The 25,005-nt window shown below is 34.7% G+C and overlaps 3 protein-coding genes across 6 annotated transcripts; all 3 read right to left on the bottom strand.

Annotated features, from left to right (window-relative positions):
* Nucleotides 1-473: 473 nt before the first annotated feature.
* On the bottom strand, nucleotides 474-1,780 carry LOC116144620 (pentatricopeptide repeat-containing protein At2g16880-like). Its single transcript, XM_031430063.1, has one exon. The coding sequence runs from the start codon at nucleotides 1,188-1,190 to the stop codon at nucleotides 474-476; it is 717 nt and encodes a 238-aa protein (XP_031285923.1). The 5' UTR covers nucleotides 1,191-1,780.
* A 6,403-nt stretch (nucleotides 1,781-8,183) lies between these two features.
* Nucleotides 8,184-10,298, bottom strand: LOC116144655 (cytochrome P450 89A2-like). Its single transcript, XM_031430113.1, has one exon. It carries the CDS (start codon nucleotides 10,221-10,223, stop codon nucleotides 8,661-8,663), a length of 1,563 nt encoding a protein of 520 aa, XP_031285973.1. The 5' UTR covers nucleotides 10,224-10,298; the 3' UTR covers nucleotides 8,184-8,660.
* Nucleotides 10,299-11,752: 1,454 nt separating this feature from the next.
* Nucleotides 11,753-24,797, bottom strand: LOC116144645. Of its 4 annotated transcripts, none has more exons than XM_031430099.1 (18): nucleotides 24,516-24,797; nucleotides 23,604-23,662; nucleotides 23,395-23,526; nucleotides 21,803-21,943; nucleotides 20,966-21,022; nucleotides 20,361-20,455; nucleotides 19,887-20,019; nucleotides 19,445-19,621; nucleotides 18,351-18,541; nucleotides 18,106-18,172; nucleotides 17,079-17,212; nucleotides 16,046-16,112; nucleotides 15,289-15,351; nucleotides 14,961-15,205; nucleotides 14,746-14,875; nucleotides 13,895-13,987; nucleotides 13,283-13,468; nucleotides 11,753-12,676 (listed from the first exon to the last, which is right to left on the bottom strand). In XM_031430099.1, exons 1-18 carry the CDS (start codon nucleotides 24,766-24,768, stop codon nucleotides 12,383-12,385), a joined length of 2,517 nt encoding a protein of 838 aa, XP_031285959.1. In that variant the 5' UTR covers nucleotides 24,769-24,797; the 3' UTR covers nucleotides 11,753-12,382. The 4 variants fall into 4 exon arrangements, with proteins under 4 accessions (XP_031285959.1, XP_031285961.1, XP_031285960.1 ...); XM_031430101.1 differs by having other exon boundaries at nucleotides 11,754-12,676; nucleotides 23,395-23,530; nucleotides 23,604-23,670; nucleotides 24,516-24,625; XM_031430100.1 differs by having other exon boundaries at nucleotides 11,754-12,676; nucleotides 23,395-23,530; nucleotides 24,516-24,598.
* Between the last annotated feature and the right edge of the window lie 208 nt (nucleotides 24,798-25,005).

Genomic DNA, 25,005 nt, shown 5'->3' with positions numbered 1-25,005 from the left:
CTAAGAAATATTACAGGTAAATATGTCAGGTTGAAGAGTTCTCAAACATTTTGTTGTGAAACTGAAATGCTTTTTCAACTTGTCCCTTCCTGTAGTACCCATGAATAATGTATTGTATGTGGTTTCATTCAGGATTAAACCATTCTCAAGAAGCTATTCAATTGTCAGGCTTGCTCAGTCTTTTGAATGACATAGCGCGGCAATTATAATGTTATAGGTAACAATACTAGGAACAATCTTTTTCTCCTTCATCTCATCCCAAAGCTTCAAAGCTTGGTCCACCTTTTCGTCCTTAAATATCCGTGATAAGAGTACCATAGCTCACCTCATCAGATAATAACCCCTATTGCTGGCATATTAAGCAACGTCACCTCATCAAGCTTCTTCTCTCACAAAGAGTGAAGAATAGTATTGAGTGTAAAACTATTCATCTTCAACCTTTCCTACCCATCTCATCCATTGTTTCTAAAGCTTCATCCATCTTCCCTGCTTTGACAATATCCATTTATCAAAGTATTGTAAGTAACAGTATCTGGTGGAAACCCACTTTCTTCCATTTCCCTCATAGTATTACTCGCTTCTTCTGTTCTGCCTTCTTTCAAATACCACTTAATTATAATATTATGAGTAACTGCATCCTGCTTCACTCCTTTCTCACCCATTTCATCAATCAACTTAAATGCCTCAAAACTACTACCCGATTCAAAACACCCATTAATCATAGTATCATCAGTAACCACATTAGGTAACAACTTCAAATTCTTCATCTCATTCCCCCACCTAAAAGCATCCTCCAACTTTCCGTCATTACACATCCCATCAATCAACATATTATATGTCCGAACATCTGGCAACAAATTATTCAATGTCATCAATTCCATCACCTTCACTGCCTCCTTCAACCACCCCAACTTACAATACCCACATATCAAAATATTATATATGCTCCGATTGGGTAACAATCCTTTATTCTTCATATCTAACAACAAATTCCTAGCCTCACTCAACCTACCTTTCTTACACAAAGCATCCAATATCGAATTATACGTTACATTATCAGGTAAACAACCAAAACCCTCCATTTTTTTCAGCCACTCAAGTGCATCCACAAACTTATTCTCCAAGCAACATCCATATATCAACACATTAATAGTACTAGTATTAGGTTTAACTCCAAGAACACTAGTCATATCTTTAAAAACTCTATTAGAAAGCAAAATTGATTGCGAAGAAGGGTTTCTTACCAGTCCATTAATAAGCGCATTGCAAGTCAACAATCTAGGCTAAACTTTCAACCTCTTAATTTTACTGAAAATCTGAGCAGCCAAGGGGGGCTTCTCGGACTCAACATAGCACTAATACACGTGTCGAATAGCGGTTTCGACAGCTTAATACCATATATCTTGGGGTTCCAGATACTGGGGTTAAAAATATAGCTATGAAGAACGTGTTGGCGATCAGAGTTGATGAAAGAAACGAGTAAAGATTTGGCGTCCAAGTACTGTGATATTGAAAGAGTGATGGGAGGAGAGAAAGAAGAGGGAGAGGGGATTCTGTGAGAGAGGGAAATAAACGGGACTGGGCCCATTTGAAGAAGGAGAGGACAGTGTTGGATCTCTGGGATAGGGATTTGGAAGAGAGAAGAGAGAGGAGGAGTGGCTGATTGAGGTGTCGAATGTGTGGAGTGAGTGACTCAAGTGGAGTTGTATCTTTCGCTAGAATCTCAGTTACGGTTCTTAAGAGTTGTGGTTCAGTTGATTCCTGGTTTGGGATTGATGGTAGTGGTGGTGGTGGAGTTTTGCTCGTGGCAATTGTTTAGGCGTTTTGGGGTTTATCTGGAAATGGAGGGAGAGAGAAGATGCAGGGCAAAACTCTGAGAATTGTTTAAAATTTTAAAAGGATTAATTTCACTGACCTTCCCTGATCTTTAAAGTACCCTTATAATATGAGAATTATTTTCATTTCCCTTGATATTTTATTTAATTATACGGACCTCCCCGCGCAGAATGTCAGAGAAATATGAATGTGGTTATCTTTTGGAAAGAAAGAGACCAATTTTGCTGTGTTGGTTATTTTTATTAAATCAATGTAAATGTAATCATTCATCTTTCAAATTTCAATAAGCTAAGACGATATAGTTTAACGTAATGGTTATTCTATCAGTTGATTTGTGGTAAGCTATGTTTGGAACTGGATTCTGTTTGGCTTATATTTCCCAAGAAAATGGAGGATTCAGGGAAAATAAAGAAGCAAGAAGAGGTGGTGAAAGTGAAACAAAAGCCAAAAGAAGAAGCTTTGCGGAATTTGCACAAATTCAAAACAGCTAAGCTTTCTGGGTTTTGGTCTAATTAGTCTAATCAGCCAAGAGAGAGTATTGAGAAGTTCTGATAGATTTTGATGGTGTAATCATGCTTTTCAAGAGGTTCTACATTATGCACCTAGAAGATCGACCATTGAAGTTTTCAACAATTACGCACCAACCATGCGAGTGTGACTCAGTGCAGTGGATCAATTGGATTTTGGGGTCTGGAGTCGCGAAGCCCCTCCATTGTTGATTCAAAGGAAACTGAGGGTGGGACAGGCATTGTGCAGTCTCACTGTGGTCATTTGACTCATCTCCATATTCCTCCTACTGTTGAAGTAGATGTGCACGTTTTCAGAATTGCAGGCCCTAAGTTTCTTAAACTTAACCATGGAACCTGGCATGCGGGGCCTTTGTTTGAGGCAGACAACATGGAATACCGTATTTATATATGATTCTCTTGTATTTTTTATTTAACTGAAAGATTATATTAAATAGCCCAAACTTTAAGCCCAAATAATAGATAGTTGTTCCCTAATTAGGACTATTTTGATATAATTATATCACTTAGCTTAGGAGAGATTACGGGAAGAATTGAGTAAGACATTAATGAGGAGCTTGCACAATCGATTGAACCAATGGGTAATTTGTGAGCTGAATTAGCTAAATTAGAAGAAAGATGTATCAGATCTTAACTAACTATTAACGTTAACTGAATGTTAATAGAAACAACAACTGATTAACGGAGGGGAGTTAAACTTTTCCCTCCTTTACTAACGTCTTCCCTCAAGCTGAACTAGGGAGGAAATATAGGCATTCTCACTACTTTGGTAACAGATACCCTACTTATTTTAGAGGCCAATAGCCTATCATGGTTGGCATGCAATGAAAGAGAAAATGAAGCAAGTGAAGTTCTTCATTGAGTACATGCTTCCAAATGTCTTATAAAGGAAAAAAAAAAAGAATCTTTGAAATTAATTTCTTATGTGTCATCTTCAAGAGTTTATGTTATAAAGAAGTGTAAAAATGAAAAATAATGGTCATCAAAGCTTCAGAAAGAGGAAAATGGAAGATGAAGGGAAACAACGGGAGAAGAAGAGTCTCAATATTGAAGAATGCGATGAGGAAATATAAAAAAATCCATTCATTCCAGACCTGATTGTAAAAAATTTTAACTCTGAGATTTTTCTATCTTTTCCCACCTCTAAAATTACACTCAATATATTCACTCTCCCTTTTACTATGTATATATGCAAGTATGTTCACTAGATTTTCTAATATTTTATTACCATTTTCCTTGAAATGTTGATATTTTATTTAGCATGATTTATTTATTCATTTTATGCTTCTATATCTTGTAATTTTCTATATCTTTATTCGCCCAAAAATGAAACCAAACAATGGTAATTCTGTATTTGGGAAGACTCTAATATGTTGGAACTCTTTATCAAAAAAAGGTGAACATCAAGAAATAGGATATCCAAATTCATTGAGATCCTTTGTAATTTCATTCTTCTAATAGGATCATTTATATTTTAATAGGCATGTAATATACAGGAAGAAGAAGGGGAAGTTGTGGAGCTCGAAAACCCAGAAAAGGACAATACTAAAGAACATCCTAATTCCAAAGGAAAAATGATCATGAGTGACAGAACAATATGAACAGTGAGTAAACTTAAAACCTTAATGTATAAACTTGTGTGCCTATATAGAATACATTAAGTATATAGTTGCTATCATTCTTAACAAGATAAACGGATCCAAATAGAATATACCTTCATCTTTTTGAGCTTCTAATTTGACTGAAGACACCAGCTGATGAATGTTTTATGAACTTTTATAAACATTAGTTGAAGTAATTTATTTTGAGAGCTAAATGAATGAAGAAAAAAATAATAATGTTTGGTTAGAAACTTTTTATGTAATTAAAAGTTTTGACATCCATATGGCTTATTGCTGTTTAGTATGAGTGACAAGAATAATTAACAGTGAACTGTGTTGGAAAAACAACTTTTTTTTTTTTTTTTCTGTGCCTAGGGGTGTCTGAGTTAATTTGTGCACACCTCGACTAATCTCTTGAGATCCTAAAATTAACAATCGGATAAACCTTCCAGTGACCAACCCTATTAACAACCCAAGGAAATAGAATTTAAAATCTCTTGAATAATAAGTCTAAGAGTCCCTATCACCCCACCTGCCCACACAAGGTTTTTGTTGACAGATTTTTTGGTAAGCAAATATCAAGGGCAACAAAGCAAAATTTATCACCATTTTATCGCTACTTGTGCGTAAAAAAAAACAAAAAAAACAAAAATCATCGGCAATTGTATATGAGCTTTTATCCTTTTAAATTTTGAGAGTTTCAAATTAATCGATTTGTATTTGGTTGTCTACAACTAACTTATTATCTGATTGTTTGTTTCACTCTCATGTGACTCCTAGCATTAGATTTAAGCAAGATTTGTAGCTTGTTACCCTTCATCTCTAAAGCCAAATATCCACTTATAATTGAACTACAAACAAATTATATGTTTATTTATTAAAATAATCTATTAATATCAACTAATCTTGTGTAATGCAATCAATGAAACTCTTTAATTTAGCATTATAAGAGCACCTCCAATTGTGCTCTTTATTTTGAAGAGCATCTTTCATATAAATAAAGAGTATCTTCATTAATTTTAAAATATAAAGAACGCAATTTTTATTCAAATATAATAGACTCTTTAAAATTAATGAAGATGCTTTTTATTTTTAAAAAAGAGATTTAATGAGAGAGATAATTAATAAATAAAATACATAGGAACTTGTAGTTTATTAATTAAAATTAAGATAGAGAGTGAAATTTGACTCTCTAAATATGGAGAGTCAAACTCACTCTCCAATTTATATTTTAAAGATAAAGAGTATGTTGGACTCTTGTTTTTATGGATAAACTTTTTATAATAAAGAGTTTGAGTCATATAAAGAATCATTTAAAGATGGTCTAAGAATAAAGAGTTTGGGTTATATAAAGAATCATTTAAACATGGTCTAAGAAGTTTAAATATATATCACATAAATATGACAGGTTTGAAGAAGAGAAGAAAAAGTTTATTGAGCTATTATCTTCTGAAGAAAAGTGCATTAGTTCACCATTAGAACTAGAGAGATCCCAATTTGGCGACCTCCATTGGATCCAAGCAAGGTACTTTTTTTTTTAAATTGTTTCTTTCTTTTGTTTGTGATAGTATTGGTATTTTCAATTTATTTGTTCAACGCTTTGTTAAGTCAGAAGATATTGGATTAATTATCTTGGTAAGCTAGAAGTTATAACTAGCTTAGTTATTATAAAGCACTTCAAAAGTTATATTACGCACCAAAGCTAATTGATATTATCCGTATTTTTTTTTCTTTTCCCTTATGTTCTCTTTTTCTTTGTATAATATATTAGTTAACCATCATTTTTTAAAATACAGGAAGAGAGGAAGAGGAAGTTGTGGATCTCGAAAACATAGAAAATGACAATATTGAAGAACATGTTGATCCCAAAGGAAAAAAGATCATGAGTGATGAACAACATGAAAGGTGAGTTAACTTAAAACCTCTATGTATATATAACTATCAGTATATATGTGCACTAGTTCATTGAGATATTATCTTCTGGAGACAAGTGCACTAGTTCACCATTAGAACTAGAGATTCCAATTCGGCAACCTCCCTCGGACCTAAGCAAGGTATTTTTTTTTTTTTTTTCTTAAATTTCTGTTCAATAATTCTTGTTATTTTACATATTTTTCACAATTATTCTGATTAGTGATTACCTACTCATGGGAAAGAATTATATATTAAGTTACATTTTGTCTTTCAGTTATTTTATATGCTTAGAGTTTCTAAACAATAAAACTATACTTACTCACAATCTTACTAACCATCTTACTATCCTGATAAATATAACGGGAAGAACACACTCATTTTTACATAGTTTGGCATCAAGTCTACATCCATGGGACCACATTTAGAGGAAGCAAAATCACTATGAAATACTTATGAGTTCAAATACAAAGCAAGATAACCAAAGTTGTAAAACACTCGCTGTTTTCTGCATAACAACTCTATTTTTTTTGTTAAACTTCAAGTCATCACAACAAATTTCACGAATACAACAACATCATGTTGATGTAGAACTCCTCTCAGGATTCAACAATGAAGACAGGACAGTAACTTACACACAAGCTCTCGTCACAATGGAAACAGTATCCAAATATCTCACACAATGATAAGTGAAGAGGGTAATTCTAAGTCTACCAAAGCATAATTGAAAACCTTAACAAAATAAGAACCTTAGAGAATATTCGAAGAGGGAAACAAATGTAATCAGGTTCCTTAAAGAGAAAAACCAGAAATGAGTGAATATAAAGAGATCAATGCGTCAAGGGTTGGGGAACAAAAAAGTTAAATATTAACTTTTGTGTTTTTCTTTTTGCACAAGAAATTTTGGGACCATAAACAAAAGCAATATTCTTTTTCTTACATAGCAAATAAACAGTAGACAAGTGTAAAAAAATAAAACAAAATTTCTACGAGGAATAATATTGTCCAAAAGGGAAAACAAGTGTGTGAAGTTTGATTTGAGAAAAAATATATCTACCAACGGTATTGTGAACACACACATGTTAAAGGTGAACACCTAGTTCTCACACTTGTGAAGGTGTTCACCTTTAGTAATTGTTGGCAGAAGATAAAAAATAGTGTAAGACTCAAAAACAGGATCATAAGACTCAAAAACAAGATCATAAGGAGACAAAAACACTAACAATTTTCCATGCATATACCAGTTTAATTTTGCAAAATTTCTAGGTGCTTGTTGGAGTAGCCTAAATTTCATAGTATGGTGGAGATTTTATATTGTCTTATATCATATGTTTGGATAGAGAGAAAGTAGGAGAAAATGTGGGAAATTTAGTAACTAAGAGAACCTAGCTACTCTAGAGAATCAGACTCATACAATTGAGGGAATTGCTTGAAACTATATGCAATGTTTATCTTTAATTGTTCTTGCATTACCAACATTGGTTGCTGCATATTCACTAATTGGTTGCTTGATGATACACACTGAATTGAGAGAATAAGATTGCAAAGTTTGTTTTGAAGAAGTGCATATATATAATCTTTTATCAGCATCTGTTTATACGGAAACTTTTCTGTGAAATGAAAATATGTGTATTCGTTTAATCACAATGTATATTATTGTGATGTTTAACGTAAATTGCTTACCCACATGCTCTAGTTGAATTGGGTGTATGTGTTCATCTTACTGAAGACTTTTCTTGTCTTTTATAATATTTTATTGACATTTGCATCATATTTCTATTATTGGCTTAGTTACATTCATAATCTATAATCGAAATATGCTCTTAATTAATTAACTATAATTTATTTTTTAGAGAGAAAGTAATGCCCGATTTATAAGGTGGTCTGATGGAAGTTTTCAGCTACAGATAGGAGATGAAGCTTTTGATGTAACAAAGCAAGACATACAAAATGAAGAGAATCCTCTCTTTGTGCGACATGATGAACAGGTTATTAGTTTGTGTTTTTTCATCAATTAAGTTTGGCTTAAGTTAACTAGATCTAGCAGATTTTTGTATAAGATTAAAGAGAGAAAAGCATCCACAATTAAAATGTTTTAACAGGCGCTTGACAAATAGAAAGTAATAGGGATGGTATGGTGGTACGGCTCGTTGGCAAGTTGTCAGTAATTAGTGCTGTCATGTCACTGAGAAGAAAATTGATTAAAACTACAAGATGTTTATTTCATGGCCTATCAATAAGAGCCTTGTACATTAATTTATAACAGCAATTCATGACATGGTCGAGCACAATGTTCACTATTGTTCCCAACGGAAGTTTTATGTTCACAAAGAGCCTGCAAATATACAGTATTAATGTGCTGCATAGTCATCTTTCAAAAGATAAAGATGGGACCAAAACTGGGTTCCTTCAACTGAATTTCATGTTACTTCAGCTAAAAAATCACCGACTTTTACAAACTAGCTGACAACAAAAATGGAAATATCTTCTGGGCCCAAGAGGTCTAGACCCAACCTACCCACTGCCCTTTTAACATAATAAAATAGATTGATAAATAAATACTCACTTTAATAAACATACTTACATAGTAATATTTTGATATTTTAGATATGAAATGTTTAAGTGCATGCCGAAAACATGTAATATAAGTTTATAATTGTAAAGGAAAGATGTGTTATTATTAAAACAAAAAACATGTAACACGATTATACTATTACTTTGATATACTTTCCTAGACTTTATTTGTATCGCAAAACTAATGTGTAAATACTGTATTATCAACCCTTCAATCATTTTGTGTTGGTGTATGTCTTGGAGACAAGTGAGCCTGCAATGGTTTTTTCATCACAACAGTAAACTCTTGTTTCTCACTCAAGTCTACATCCTCTTCTCCAGCTGACCACTCAAAATTCCACACCAAATTTCCCACAAAATACGCCAAATGAAGCATCGCCAAACTCCACCCTGGACAAATCCTTCTTCCTACTCCAAATGGCATCATCTTTATCTCCCTACTCCCGGTAATATCAAACTCAATCTCTTCTCCGTTACTCCTCAAAAACCTCTCTGGCTTGAACGCCATCGGATCTTCCCAAACTTCAGGATCCCAACCCATCTGGGCCACCATGACATTCACCACACCATTTTTGGGCACTAAACAGCCGTTCAAAACTGTGTCTTCTGTCACCGCATGTGGCAGCACAAAATGGGCCGGAGGGTGGCGCCTTAGGCCTTCCAAAACCACTGCTTTCAGATACGGCAACTTCTGCAATTCTTCTTCTTTTATGGCCTCTTGGTCTTGAGGGTTTGAATACTTTTCACTTAGATTTTGTTTCATCTCCATGTAGAGCTTCTCCTGGATTTCAGGATACTTCACTAAGTTTGCCAGGATCCATTGAAGAGCTGTGGATGTGGTGTCAGTTCCAGCATCGAAAAACTCTGAGCATAAAGCCACTAATTCACTTTCTTCAAGCTTTCTCTTCTCTTCCGGGAGCTCCAAGCCCAATAATGTATCAACATAAGATTGGATTTCTGTTTGTTCAGGCTCGGATTCTGTGTTAAACTTCTCTTGTTGCATCTTTCTTGCTCTTATGAGCGGGATCAATACGTTTTCTTTGTCTTGAGTTATCTGATACAGCTCCTCCCAACGCTTTCGAAACAAAATCTTTCCGACGCTCGGCCAGAAGTTGAGAATCTGAAACCGCGAGAAGCTCAAAAGCAGATTTCTCTGCACACGTTCAATCTCTTTGATTTGTTCTTCTTCAAGCTTATCACCGAAGCACATGAGGGCTAATAAGGAAAACATGGCGTATCGAACATGATCAACCACACAAACAACACCAGATTTTGAGTGGGACTTTAGTCTGTTTACAAGAATTCCCAATACCCACTTGCGTGCATGAGAGTACGCCTTGACACGCGTGGGGTGGAGGATTTCGGAGGTGAGGTTGCGGCGGAGGAGCCGCCACGTGGGGCCGTAAAAGGCGGAGCTGATGTTGTGCTGATTGCAGGAGACGATTTTGTCCGAGGGGAGAGCCGGTGGACGGTCAGCAAAGATGGAGCTATTTTGAATCAAAGCCTGATGAGCAAGAGAGCGATCTGCAATGAAGATTGCAGGTTTGGAGCCAATTTTGAGAGTGACGACGGGGCCATATCTCAAGCGGAGGTTTCGGAGGACAGACTCGAGTTCGGAGAAAGTTTTGATGATCAATAGGAAGTTTCCGATGATGGGAATGGTGGGAGGGCCGGGAGGGAGGTTGTGGGAGGGTTTTTTTGTGAAATGGTTGAAGAAGAGTGTGATGATTGCAGAAATGGAGAGGGAGATGAGGATGAGGAACCAGGTTTCCATGGTTGAAAAGTGAAGAAGAAAATAGGGAAAGTGGAACTTTGTGTTGTTCTTGCTGAGGATAAGGTGTCAAGAGCCATGTATAAAGAAATTATTTATTCATTCATAATATTCAAAGGTTAATTCCTAATTCGTCGAGGGTATGATATCACGAAAATATTGTTAAATCAATTCATTCTTATCAAATACTTATAATTATTAACGATATTTAATATAAAGATAGATGATGATATAGTAAATTTGTTATAAATGGTATAAAATAGATGTGCGTGTGTGTGTTTTTGGCTATTCTATCGTTTCTATCCTACCTAAAATACATATTTATTTCAATCAAAATCAATTATTATTCTATTCAATTCAAAATATTTAACTTTTTTAACCCTTATATTTATTAATTTACTTAAACATCCCTAACAATAAAAGTTTATAAATTGATAAAAATACTCCTACCCATCCACATATTCTCGACAACCAGCTACCACCGTCGGAAGGTGGCCAGAATTTATCGAATGGTGCAAGATCGGCTAGATGTGGCAATCATGCACTGATTTGGCTTTTCTGGTCAAATCCACCATGGATCTGACCGAAAAAAAGTCAGATCTACGACCAAAGGCCTGGCTGTTGACAATCAGATCTACAGTCAAAGGTTTGGCCGTTGATGACCATATCTTTTTTTGCCTTCGTTGACGACTAGATGTGGCTAGATCTAGCCATCAACGGCCAGATCTTTGGTCGTAGATCTGGTCTTTTTCGACCAGATCAGTGCACGATCAACTAGATACATCCGGTCATACTCCATTTCAGAGACTTCGAGTCACCCTTGGGCGATGGTGGCCGGCTTCCGACATTTAATGGGTGGATAAAAGTGTTTTTGTTAATCTTCAATATTTTTATTGTAGAGGGTATTTAGCTAAATTAATAAATATAAAAGGTGTTTTGTTAATTTTTAAATCTTATTCTCGTAATAATAACTCAACTCAACTTTTTTAATAATACTATTCAAAATACTCAATCAAACACACCCTATAATACATCAAGGTACTCAAAAAAAAATATTTTTTTTTTTCTTAAGAATAATTTCCGTTAGATTAAATATTTGGAAATTGATTGATAAAATAGACGATAATGGATAAATAAATCTAAACCACATACAAGAATTATAATGAACAAGTTCACTAGATTTTCCAAAATTCTAGAAAATGAGTTGATGAAATTAAGATTGATGTGATTTATTTCATTAAACTAAAATGATATTTTATGAATAAATTCAATGGTATATAAAATCCCGACTAAATTGATATCTATATACATCAAAGAAGTAAGGGTTTATGAGATTACATTTGATCAACTCTTGGATCATAGTCAAGGGCTGATTCAATGGGATTCACTAAACCTTTAATTCTAGGGTTTGAAAAAGGGGACTTTATCTTCGATATTCTCAGTGGTTTATTGGTAAATAAAAAATAAATAAAAAATGACAGGAATAAATCTCAACCACACATGAATTATAATCAGACGTATTCACAGGATTTTTTCAAGACTGAAGAAATATTTGAAGTGGACAGGTTATGGCATTAGGGTAAGTTTGATTTAGAGCTAAGACAGCGAGTAGTTGTTTAATCAAACTCAAATTGTAGAGTTCATACTCTACTATAATGAAAACAAATATATGTATATATTTATATGCTTTTGTACAAAAACAAGGCTCCTTTTTCATTGATATTTATCAGCTACATATACAATAAAATGTGCAGCACAAAGTAGCATACGCCATGCAACTGGAAAATTGCTCTCTACCGATGTGGCCTCCTCTGAAGCCAGACATGGCATCAGTATACAGTCCCTCTACCGACGCAATGGGGCGTCGCATCCCTGAATTGAGAGACTGGTGAAATTTGCTTGCATGATATCTGAATATAGAGCTACTACTAAAAATTGTCCTTGACTGCTGCAAAGTTAGCCATATTTACACTGATATATCCATAGGATGTCCATTGACATGCATAATCTGAAAGCGGAGCCTCACGAGCTTCAATCCAGTTATATTATATACCTTGAAACAATTGGATATCATACTTCGTTTAAATCGCGATCAATGACTTTCTGAAATCCTGTTGCCTACACTAGGTCGCTAACTGATTTAACTGTGGAGTATATTTACCTTACACCCTGACTTCAACTACATCACCATCTTTGAGCTCTGTATTGGGTGAAACCAATTGACCATTAACCAAAACTAGCTTCCCTTCAAGCCCTACTCTCCTAGCTGCGTCTGCTGCAGTGCTGCCTGTTCTCAATTTCATTATCTCACCATGGGGCCAGCATACAATCACCACTTCCCCCAGAACGACAGAATCCAGACTACCATAAGAATTTCCACTGAGGTTTGACTGTGTCAGACTCGCATCAGATCGTAGTTGCTCTTCCCACTGAAGCATTGTCCTCAATAAGCGGACCTAGATTTAGGTATAAATTAGTTATACGTTCATCTATTCACAAAATTTTCACAAAATTTTTACCCCTACTTGCTCTCTAATGCTAACATAAACATGAAATTGAGATTATGCATTAAAATTAACATGAACACGAACTATCATTTACATGTGTAGGGTAAACAGTTTTGTAAAACAACACTAATATTTCCGTTCACTATGGTTATCTGCCTAGTAAAGAGACCTTTTAAAATGTAAATCACAAACTCCATGTCAGTGCAGATAAAATTAAAGCAAAATGGGAACTTGAAGATTTCCTGTGGGCATGCATGGAAATAGAAGGAAGAAAGTTTAAGATACTACTGAATAGTTTTCACTAATTTAAAATCAATAAAATCATCTTTGTAAAGTTAAATGTTTCAATGTAATCAATCTAAGGAAGGAAGAGTATACATTGGCAAGATAAACCTTAAATCCAGCTAACCATTTTGACTTAATACGATTATAATGCTCCCATAGCAGATAATTTCGCAAATACTACAAAGACAATCTAGAGTACTCCAAACAAACTTCCACAAATTAATTATCAACATGATGAACTTTAGTGTAGTAAGATAATTGTTGACAAACCTTGTTATTGATGCTAGCTTCCATGGAAGTTGAAGCAACAGAGTCTAAGCTTGGCCTAGATGTAATAGAATCAACCGGTTTGCCCTCAAAAACAGCAGAGACAACGGCCCAATATTCAGATTCTTCTTGTTCTGTTAAATGAGTGACCTGGATGAAGGTTGGCAGTAGGCGCTGAAACTGGTCTTGCTGCATAGGGAGAAAATTTTACAATAGAATTCTTAGTCGGTTCTTACATCATTATTTATCATTTAAATGCTAATATAATCAGAAAAAAATTCACTATAATCATGACTCAAGTACAGACATGCCAAAAGCACAGATTCACTTAATGCAGTGATTTTTTCTATATTCAAATAATAAGGTAAATAATTCACAAGTACTTTTACAGCTTCCATAAATTAAAATGATAAATTTTATAAATGTCATAACTTGAACATTCCAATCTAGAAAATCAAATTAATCAAGTCACAAAAAAAACCTAAAAATTTAATATATAAATGTATTGTTGCACCTATGTATGTATTATAGATACTTAATTAAGCGACATCATATGTATATAGCATCAGTATGCGAAGCTCATGATTACTTCATCTCAATAAATAGTAAACATACCCTGTGGTACATGCCATCTCGACAAAGTGTATACTTCTCTAGGCAAGTACACCAATCCCCATGTCCTGGTTCACGCCACCACTCATCCGACACCTGCAAAGCCAAGTTGATAACATTAAAAGACAGTGAGGTAATTTGAATAAAAACCTTGATATATTTACTGAACTTATGATAAACAACTACTCATAGTCAAATACTGCTAAATATATGCTAATTTACAAGTTAATTCATCTGCTATCTCAAATTAGAGTTAGCTTTAAGCAGTACAGATTATTGTTTCCAACTTTGATGTTAAATGCTTCAGCAATTGATCACAACTTTGTTGTTGAAGAAGTTGCATTAGATGTTTAAAGGATCTCGACGGATAATATAGAGCGATCAAGGGCCTAGGCAAATCTGAGAGACTATCTTGGTAATTAAGATTCCAATGTAGGAGAGCAGGATTAGGGGAAAAAATAATAGCATTCTTAACAGCCATATGTCCTAGTTCATACCACGGTTCAAGCTAATATCGTCAAGTTAACTTAATCTAAGAACCAAATTTTCTAAGAGATTAGTTTTTATTTCCCAGACTGCAGTTCTCGTTATTTGCCAATGGGAACTAGTATCTGAAACATTAATAGGAGAGGACTGTTACAAGTTCATCAAAACCCAATAGAACTATCCCTCCCCTCAAATCCAATATAATTCAACTATCTTATTCTTAATTACATTTTTATTTTTTTTTAACCATACTGAAATGAACCAAACCACAAAAATATTGTTACTAAAAATTTTAATCATCAAACCATAATTCTCTGCCAATATTTGAACGATTCAAGTAATTAAGAGACATAGTGAAGCAACTCAACCTTTTTGAATAACCTTGCATAAGCTTCCCAACTTTTTATCTGTAAAGAAGATCTTCTGTCAGCTACCACTTCAGAAGCTGCCAGTCCAAAGCTCACAGCAACAAGCAATTCTCTTCCACCCTTATCTACTCTGAAAATGCAACACTTATGCAAAGGTTAGTAACTGAAGGTTAATGTTGGATAGTAGTTACATTAGACATAACATTATGACATACCGAACTATAACAGCAGCAAGTATGTGGCTTCCTTCCACCCTGACGACTGGATGCCCTGCTTTCAGAGAACTGTATTTCATAAACAAATCATCATCTAAAGAACTATTATCCTCCATTTCTTTTGATAGATAAGAAGAAGCTTCTATATCAGACTCATCCATGCTGCTTGTGTACCGCAACTTGTTTCCAGTTTCTTTATATAGCCAGTGTGCAGCAAGCCCATGTTCAGCATACTCATGCATTTTCTGAAAAGGAGAATGACTAGTATTATAAGCCAAATCAAAATCCCTGACATGACATCATACAAAATTATAAACAAGTGCAGCACCTGCGTTCTTATCTGAACTTCCAAAGGTGAACTGTCAGGACCTTGGACAGCAGTGTGCAGAGACTGCAAGTAGCAAGTAAAAAAGGGTTTAGGTGTAAAATGTGACCCAAACAAAAGTAGGAACACATTTAAAAGATACAGCAATTTTATAAATATCCAGAATCAAACCCGTATTAGGTTAAAAGCAAATTACTATTGAATAGAGTGTGTGAATACCAACATACACAATCCCACACATGAAAGAGATTAGATACTTTAGTGGTTAAAATCAGGAGTATTCCTCAAGTGTGGCAACAATGAATTAAAGTGGAAACCCACACGCATGAGACCAAAAAGGCCCATACCAATTCAAAAGTTTGGTTGTGAACAGACGAATACCCATGAACAGGGAGGTAGCAGACCTTCATTTATGGGTAAGTTTGGTGGATGTCCTATATCAAACAATTGATCCAACTGACTTGAACTACTCCAACAACACGCATCAAAGCTACTTAAGACATGATAGAGAAATAACACTTCATATCTATTACATTAAAGCAACTTGGATCATTCTCCAAGCACAAAGACACATGATATGCCTATTCGGCCAAGTCATCCCTCTATCTGGCCATGTCACCACAAGATTTGGAGTTAAAGAAATATCTAAATAGCTTTTCTCAGGCTTTCTTTACTCTAGGTGGAAGTTATCTTTATAAATGTTTGTCGTGCAAGTATGCATATTGGTATCTAGAGTGAAGCATTGAAGGTGTAAAATGACCTGATAACCACTAGGCTTCGGATTAACAATGTAATCATCAAATTCACCATCAATGGGTGTCCAGAGCCTGCAAAGAAAGAATCCATCGTCTCACCACAATCAGTAGATCTTGTGAAAGTATATATGAAATACAGATATTTCTAACTCAACCTAGTTACTTAAAATATAAGATGAATGATAATATCCATAGAGTTAACAAAACTAAGCATCGAGAAAACAGGTTTTGATTTCCTCAGTCAAAAAAACCATTTTGGCTCTAATGAATCATGCCAAAATAATTTTTCCATCAAATGATAATACCATTGTTTACTGAAAGCAGTTTTGAATCACCTCTAATAGAATAAATCAACTTGCAATGATAAAATAGTAAAAGGAACACACTGGTTAACCTATGTATAATGTCTAGAAGATTGTAGCAGCACTGAATTGCAGGTCCATGAAGAGTTCCATTCTTATCTCCAACAACCACCCTCAAAGCACGTGCATCATATACTTTATGGATGCCAACATCTTTTCGTCTCATCTACATGAAGCAATGATACAAACACAATTAGTCATGACCAAAAAACAAAAAAAAAAAGAATCAATATGAGGGCTTTTTGGGACAAAATTTAACCCATGAAAAGAAGATTACTTTGGCCTTTATAACTTAACTAGCAAACTAAAGTAAATTGGAAAAAGAGCCAAGTATGACTTCATATCCAACAAGGCCTAGTCATTCAGCCACATTGCCCCTCAACTTAAGTTTCCTATTTTATATATTTTTGCTATATATGGTAAGTAATTAGACATGTTGCTCACTTTTCAATTAATAGGATAATCAGAGAAGAAAAAGGAAAATTAGCTAAAGGTGACATAGAATATGTACCAAAGACAACTGAATGAAATGTATAGAAAAATGAGAATTTCTGAAATCAGCAATCTCTTAAAAGAAGTGCAACACAGTAATACACTGTAATCATAGAAAAATAATACATATTCAGTGCTCACAAATCCAAGCTCCATGATTTATTGATAACAAGAGAACTCCNACCTATGTATAATGTCTAGAAGATTGTAGCAGCACTGAATTGCAGGTCCATGAAGAGTTCCATTCTTATCTCCAACAACCACCCTCAAAGCACGTGCATCATATACTTTATGGATGCCAACATCTTTTCGTCTCATCTACATGAAGCAATGATACAAACAAAATTAGTCATGACCAAAAAACAAAAAAAAAAAGAATCAATATGAGGGCTTTTTGGGACAAAATTTAACCCATGAAAAGAAGATTACTTTGGCCTTTATAACTTAACTAGCAAACTAAAGTAAATTGGAAAAAGAGCCAAGTATGACTTCATATCCAACAAGGCCTAGTCATTCAGCCACATTGCCCCTCAACTTAAGTTTCCTATTTTATATATTTTTGCTATATATGGTAAGTAATTAGACATGTTGCTCACTTTTCAATTAATAGGATAATCAGAGAAGAAAAAGGAAAATTAGCTAAAGGTGACATAGAATATGTACCAAAGACAACTGAATGAAAAGTATAGAAAAATGAGAATTTCTGAAATCAGCAATCTCTTAAAAGAAGTGCAACACAGTAATACACTGTAATCATAGAAAAATAATACATATTCAGTGCTCACAAATCCAAGCTCCATGATTTATTGATAACAAGAGAACTCCTCACTATATACTGTATCGTTAAAAATTCAAGTACCAATGTTATGGCACCTTTGGCATGAGGACAGAGATTAACTAGAAATCAATGTCATTCAATTCGATGTCAATGTTTACTTGTAATAGAATTTCCAAAGAAACCGGATATAATAAATACTACTGAACCTCTAAACAAATTCATACTATGGCACAATCTTTCATAAGCTTTTCCTAAATGAACACTGCAAACTAGGAACGTTCCATTCTGTCCGATTTTAGAATATATGGACAAGTTATCAATAGACTTTTAAAACTAAAGCATGGGGCTTTGAATTCATGGCTAAGGTGAAGAAATCAAAGCTCAAATGCTCTAGATATTATAGTTTTAATCTAACCACGAACTTCATTAGTACCTTGCTGAAGATACTATACAAACTTTTGAGTCGGCTAGATAAAGTAACCTCCATTCCTGGAACGTAACTGCAAGCATAAAACAAAGAAAGCAACTGAGCGAGAGAGAGAATTATTTTAGATGGATAACAGCTTCTCCAGTATAAACATTTTTAGATAGAAATAAAATTGATGCATATATAAAAATTATGTTTTCTTCACAATTTACAAGCAGACATGCTAATGGAAGAAGAGAAGCAAAACGCACGAAGTTGATATAAGTAACTCCTTCTCAAGAGCTTCCTCACAAACTTCCAGGGAAGCTAAAGCAATTCCAGCGTCCTGGACAACCTTGGCTTTTGTTTGACTGTCTGAACCTTTCCCAAGTTCATACAGAAATTTAGTCCGTTTCCTCCGATCTGATAAGATATCAAAAGGAACCACTGCTTCCAAAAGATCCTGCAAACAGTGTGTCACTGGATAAAATGACCTAAAGAACATCCATATTATCCAAGTACTTCCAGATACTACTGCTTCTCATTAATAAGTTACAATCATTCCACCACCCCCAGTGACCACTATATCTACATTGGAGAAAAGAGTTTATGACATAAAGGCCTATGTCATGAGGCCACTCAAAACCCATTTTAATGTAACAAATATGTTACATCTCAGTGAGATTCTTTGATCACTACCGTTCTGAATTTATAAATTTTTTTGTTCAATTTTCTAGAAGTTGCATGATCTTGAAAAGCAAGAGGATGAAACTTGTCACTTATCTCAACATCACTTCTATTTTATTGATAGGAAATGGTAAGATTTGTAATACTGAGGGGAAGAAAAACAAAAATGGACCATGGTTCCACAAGAACAGAGACAGAAGCAGCCCTCAAGGAAACAAAAACTTTTAAAACATGCATGGAAGTTTGAATCTGTGGCTAGCCAAACAATATAAACATGTGATATGTTCTTGGAACCAGCACCATGATATCACATTTCAAGATCAAGTAAAACATTTTGTAAAATTAGTAATTAATCCAAAAGCTAAACCTAACAGGTAAGAACCAATATTAGTATTTAAACTCTACCTTCCCTGCACTTGTACATGGACTGAATAAACCAGAATCAGAAAGAAAAGCTCTAACCATAAACACAATTTATTATATAATAAGGAGATCTGAACATAAGACCACTTGGTCAACTGAGCTCAAATACCATGTTAAGTTACCAATTGGTTAAAAAGCTTAAGCTGACATGTAAGGACCTAGCAACAGTAATCTCTAACACATTCAAACGTAACTGAACCTTTAAAGAGATATCAAGTATATGGGAGCAACCAATGTTTACAAACGATATCCATACCTTCATGCTTGGAATATCCTCATCAAATGCTGTAAGACTTTCGTCATCAGGAGAAGAAATCGTATCATCCAAGGATAGTGAGCTGCTTTTTGCAGATATTCTTCTTGGACACCCTACTCTATTGCTAGCGCTCCACATGGAAGCTAGATCAGCCCGCATCTTCCGGAACATTTGAGGCTGAACACAGTTTATTACAATACAAATTATACAGTTAAAAGATTCATTATTTATTACAAGACAAGAATATGATTCTAGAAAAGTGCAATATAGGAAATATAACAACTTAACTAAAATTCCTAGTCATATTATGCTACTGGTACAAATGCACATTAAGATGAGATTCTTAAAATATTACACATTACATATTCACATAAGCATAGCAAAACATTCAGCTTCCAGCATAATAAAAGTGCACTTGAAGCCCAAAAGATTATGAGCAGACCTGAAGAACAGCAAAGCATAGATCTTCCAGTTCAGCTTTCAGTGCCCACAGACCCAATCTGGAAGCAAGTGAGCACCAAATAAGTAGAGTCTCCTGTGCTACAGCTAGAGCCTTTGACGGTGGCAGAGCATAGCTGAAAGCAAAATTCACAATCTAGGAGTCCAAATCCGTATAATAGTAGAAGAAACCCAAAAATTAGTGAGATCAACCATGCCATTTCAAGAATTTAAATTTTCTTTTTTATATTTGATTACAAATTTTTCAGACATCTAATGACCAGTAATGAGTAATCATAATAATTATCAACAAAGGAAGCGAAAGATCTAGAGGATCAAAAAAAGGGGGGGTAGAAAGTAAAACATGTTGGTTGCAGAAAACATGTTGGTTGCAGACTAAGTTATTATTCAGATAGAAATAGAATGTAATCACTGTTTAACAGGCATAAATTAATGTTTCAAAGTGAAGATTCAGTACATGGTTCTCATGTTGTGAAGACGGTCGGCAAGCTTGATGAGCACCACACGTGGATCATCAACCATCCCCAAGAGCATAACTCGTAAGTCATTGGCCTTATGAAGATTAACAACAGCAGTGTGAGAATCAATAAACCATCTCAGCCACTTGCATTCATTTGTTTGTCTTTTCAGAAGAGAAAAGTCATCTGTTATACATCTACTACCTTATGCTACTGTATTCATTAAACTAAAACCCACAAATGTATCTTTTATGTGGTATATAAAGAGAAAAAAAAAATTCCTTCTTAACCAGCATACTTGAATAGAAAATAATTGATATCTTGAGGCTTATTTAACTACGTGTTTCTGAATGAAATTGAAAGCAATAAGTATGTGCTCAATCTCTTCCAATGGACCTCACAACCACAATCTTCTACAAGCACTGACACTCAGATTGTGCACGTTGTTCTGAATTAGATTATAATATATGACAGATTCCAATACATGACTAGATTAATCAAAAGATGACACATCAAATGTGACTCAAGTTTACATATAAATCTACAATTTCTATATTTGTGGCAAGGTTAATAATAATCAAAATTCAGGATTCATATCTTGTACCTCTTCATGACCAAGGGTACCCTGATCCACATTTATCCTTCGATGTCTCCGGAGTAGCTGCAAAATTATGTGTTAGTTACAGCAACAACAGGAGAACACCAGAGAAAACAGGGCAAAATTTGTCACGGGATAAAGGCATAGATCTCTAGAAATTGCAAGCATGTGATTAACATAAGAAGATTTCTTATTGAATCTATAAAAAGACGTCATAATAATGCGACATCAGGAAACAACAGTAATGACAGTAATAATGTCCTTCATGTCACAGGACAACCAAATAAAACAGAAAGTAAACAAGTTTATTAAACAAAACTATCCACTTTAAGCAGCATCAACCTTAACTTTTCCCATCCTGCCAGCATTAAATATTCCTTACAGGTAGATGAACTTCAAATCTTCAATAAATTCAAATATGCAACTTCTGTACAAATGCAGTGCATAAAGAGAAACACAGAAATAAGAAGAAAGAACCAGATATAATGGACAAAAGCCATCGAAAAAATTTTAAAAGGAAGTAGAAGACAAGAAATAAGCTGGTGGAGATATCGTCTAGCAATATCTGAAGACAGACCAGCACATTATTCCACTAATAATTTCACTTCTGGTTTTTCCTTTTTCCCATTATTGTTATCAATAGAAAACAATGGGCTACAGGACTTGAGGCAGCCCTCTCCTCAAAACCCAACCCATAGTCCTATAGACAGAATTATAGATCTTACGATAAACAAAATGACAGAACCACTAGCATATGAAGGAAAGTACATCGTTTCACTCTCAAGAAGAGCAAGGAAAAGAGAAAATAATGATAAGCTTACTGAAATAACCAGTTTGTAATACCTGATTTATGTAACTTAATCTGGAAACCCCAGCTACCAGTTTCGCAACATCATCACCAAACTCTTCTTCTACACTGCAGAAAGTTTCACATGTATCGTCCACGACATCATGGAGAATTCCAGCCACAACTGTGTCAACAGCCTGCATCAGACTTTAAGATCTTAGCAAGGAGTTAATGGCATAATAGTTTGAGCAGCTTTTGCTGCAGATTGACAGTGTTACATAACTTCAAATTTTCATTTTCTAATATTGTACCATGGAATAATGTAGCAAACTTCTATTAACTATATGCTCAAAATCATAAATTGCATGTAGAAATCATAACTGGTAATGAAATTCCAATAAGCCCACTTTTCTGTAGCATGTTTGTTATAATTGCAATCCAGAGATGTTGCATATAGCAGCAGACAATGGGACTGTGCAGCCCCACTTTCCTGAAAGAGAATTATAGTAAAAACCAGCCCTCTGTTTGTTTCATTATTTTCCATTATCCTACCCTATTATCGTATTTAATCTTATCAAAATACATATTTATTTCAATATTCAAAATTCTATTCAAAACCTAATCTTATTCTATTCAACTCAAAACATTAACAATTATTTTTCTCAATAAAAGTTTTAAAATTAACAAAAACACCCCCACCCACCCAAGCCACTATCACCTGCTAGCAGCCGCTATGACCTGCTAGCAGCCACTACCGCCTGTTAGCAGCCACTACCGCCACCGCTATAACAACGAATGACCGGCTAGATCAGGGCGATCGTGTGCTGATCTGTCTGTTTCTGCCAAAAAAGATATGGCCATTGACAACGGCCAGAGATCTGGCCATCAACGACGGCCATATCTTGGCTGTCGTTAGGCCTTCAACGGCGACCAGATGTGGCCATCAACGGCTAGATCTGTGGTCGTAGATCTAACTTTTTTCGGACAGATTCAAAATGAATCTGGCCAAAAAAGGTCAGATCAGCTACTGACCGGTCAGATCTAGTCGGTCGTACGCCACTCCGGCGATGGTGGCCCGTTGCCGATAATATGAGGGTGGGTGAGGATGTTTTTGTTAATTTATAAACTTTTATTTTTTTGGGGTGTTTAGTTAAATTGACAAACCTAAAAGGTTAAAAATAATTTAAATATTATTCAGAAATGTACAAAAAACTTCTCAGAATCATATCCTATTTTCCAAAAATGCTATTTAGCATAGAATGCTATTCTAAATAACTAACCAAACGGAGCCCAGATTTTTCTTAGACATAATTATGCCATCCTGTTAACATTCATACACTTTATGCACTTCAAAATTTTAAAAGGATTAACAAAAACAAAGTTTTATTTCTGAAGCTGCCAAAAGATTAGAAAAGAAACTTCCCAAACTAATGGGATGCTTTTATACCCTGAATTTGACCTGCATGATACAATTCATTTTTCAGATGCTTGTCTCATCTTATATTTAGCATGGCACGATACATTTCTTAATCATTTTTCATTACAGCTACATATTAAAATGAACATGTTTCATTCTCGGAATGAAACAATATAAACACAAGAAATCTCAAAAATTAAAACTATAATAGGTAACGATAGAAATGCATACACGTTTGCCACTTGATGGGACCAGCATGGCTAGGATTCTTCCAGTATGGATACAATGTGACAAATAAGGATCTCCAGTTTTGCGGAACTGCCCATTGTGAGCTTTTTTAGCAAATGCAATAGCCTTTTGCACCTGCCTTCACATATATGGTTTTAGTGGCAGAAGATGACAACATATATGCAAGTCATGATATGAGAGAGGTGGTACACCTTTGCATCAGTAAATATAGGGTACCCTGTTACGTCAACTCCATCCAGTATAAAGGAACCTGCAACTCTTCAATATAAATAACTCAGTGAATAATTAAGTGAAATAAAGAAATAATATACATATAACATTCACCCTGAGTCATCTTATAAGCTAGCTTGAACCCTACTGAATGAGACAAATCTTATACTTACAGCATTCTTGGAAAGATAAACTTAAAAAGCAAGAACAAAATAATAAAAATACGTAAGATTGATATATGCACTGCTATTATCAATACTGAAAATCGACGCATGCTTTTAGGATTTTGCCACGTTACCACCCACTAATATTATTAAGAACATGAAACTTGGAACACGAAAAGCAAGATTCCAATGTTATAAATTTACCTTCCTTGTTGCAACATATATTTTATCACAAGTTGATATGCAATAATACAACCTAACATTTTAAGTTACTAATCTAACATTGTTCTAAGTAAAACAATACGGACCAGTAACATAGCTAGTTGCTTCAATAATAAGGGAAATTGTACGTTTATGTGATTCAGTAATGTTCAACATGTACCTTAGAACATAATATATCTAACAGCAAACTGTTATGAAAGTATAAATGATAACATAATTAAAAGAAGAAAAAAAAACCTCTAAATTGGTGCATTTTGAACTTGCCTGGTGACACAGTGTGAATTTTGAACTAAGCTCATTATAAGTTTCATATCCAGAGTTATAAATTTTACAAATTTTCAACGTTGAGATTCCAACGCTAGAATTTACACATACAAAACTTGACAAATTATACTAAACATTGAATCAAAAATTAAGAATAAATTAAACAGATTCAAATAGATAACGTGGAAATCACATGACAGAGCAGCAATTAAACTGAGAAAGAAGATAAGAAACAAAACATACCAGGTTGTTCTTCAAGTTTAGGCCACAAGAAATCGACCTTAGTAGAGAGACAAGCACCGGAGGCAATAGCGACGGCGGTGACAGCGACTTGCGTGATGGCGGACGTGACGGCACCATGGACCTTACCGGCGGCGGTCGCGGCGGCGATGACGTTAGCGGGGTCAATAATGCAAGTGAACCTAGGGCGGCGGGGGATGTTGCGGCGGAACTTGTGGAGGAGTATCGGAAACGGAGAGGTCTTGTGCGCTAACATTTTCGCTGTTGTTTATGAAGAGATGAAGATGGAGAGGAAGGAAAACAAAAGAAAGAATCTTAAAAAAATAAAAAAATAAATCAAATAAAAAAATCTGGAATAATCAAGATTCAAAAAATTTGTGGTGGGGTAGGGGAAAATGAATGGCTGGGATTTAAGATGAGGGAAATAATAATAAATAAATTATTATAATAATGATGTGGTTACATGGTTTGGAGGGAAGGAAAGTGACAGTTA

The sequence above is a fragment of the Pistacia vera genome, unplaced genomic scaffold (assembly GCF_008641045.1).
Source record: "Pistacia vera cultivar Batoury unplaced genomic scaffold, PisVer_v2 Contig45, whole genome shotgun sequence".
NCBI classification, from domain to species: Eukaryota; Viridiplantae; Streptophyta; class Magnoliopsida; order Sapindales; family Anacardiaceae; genus Pistacia; species Pistacia vera.
This window is presented reverse-complemented; position numbering and strand designations above follow the sequence as displayed.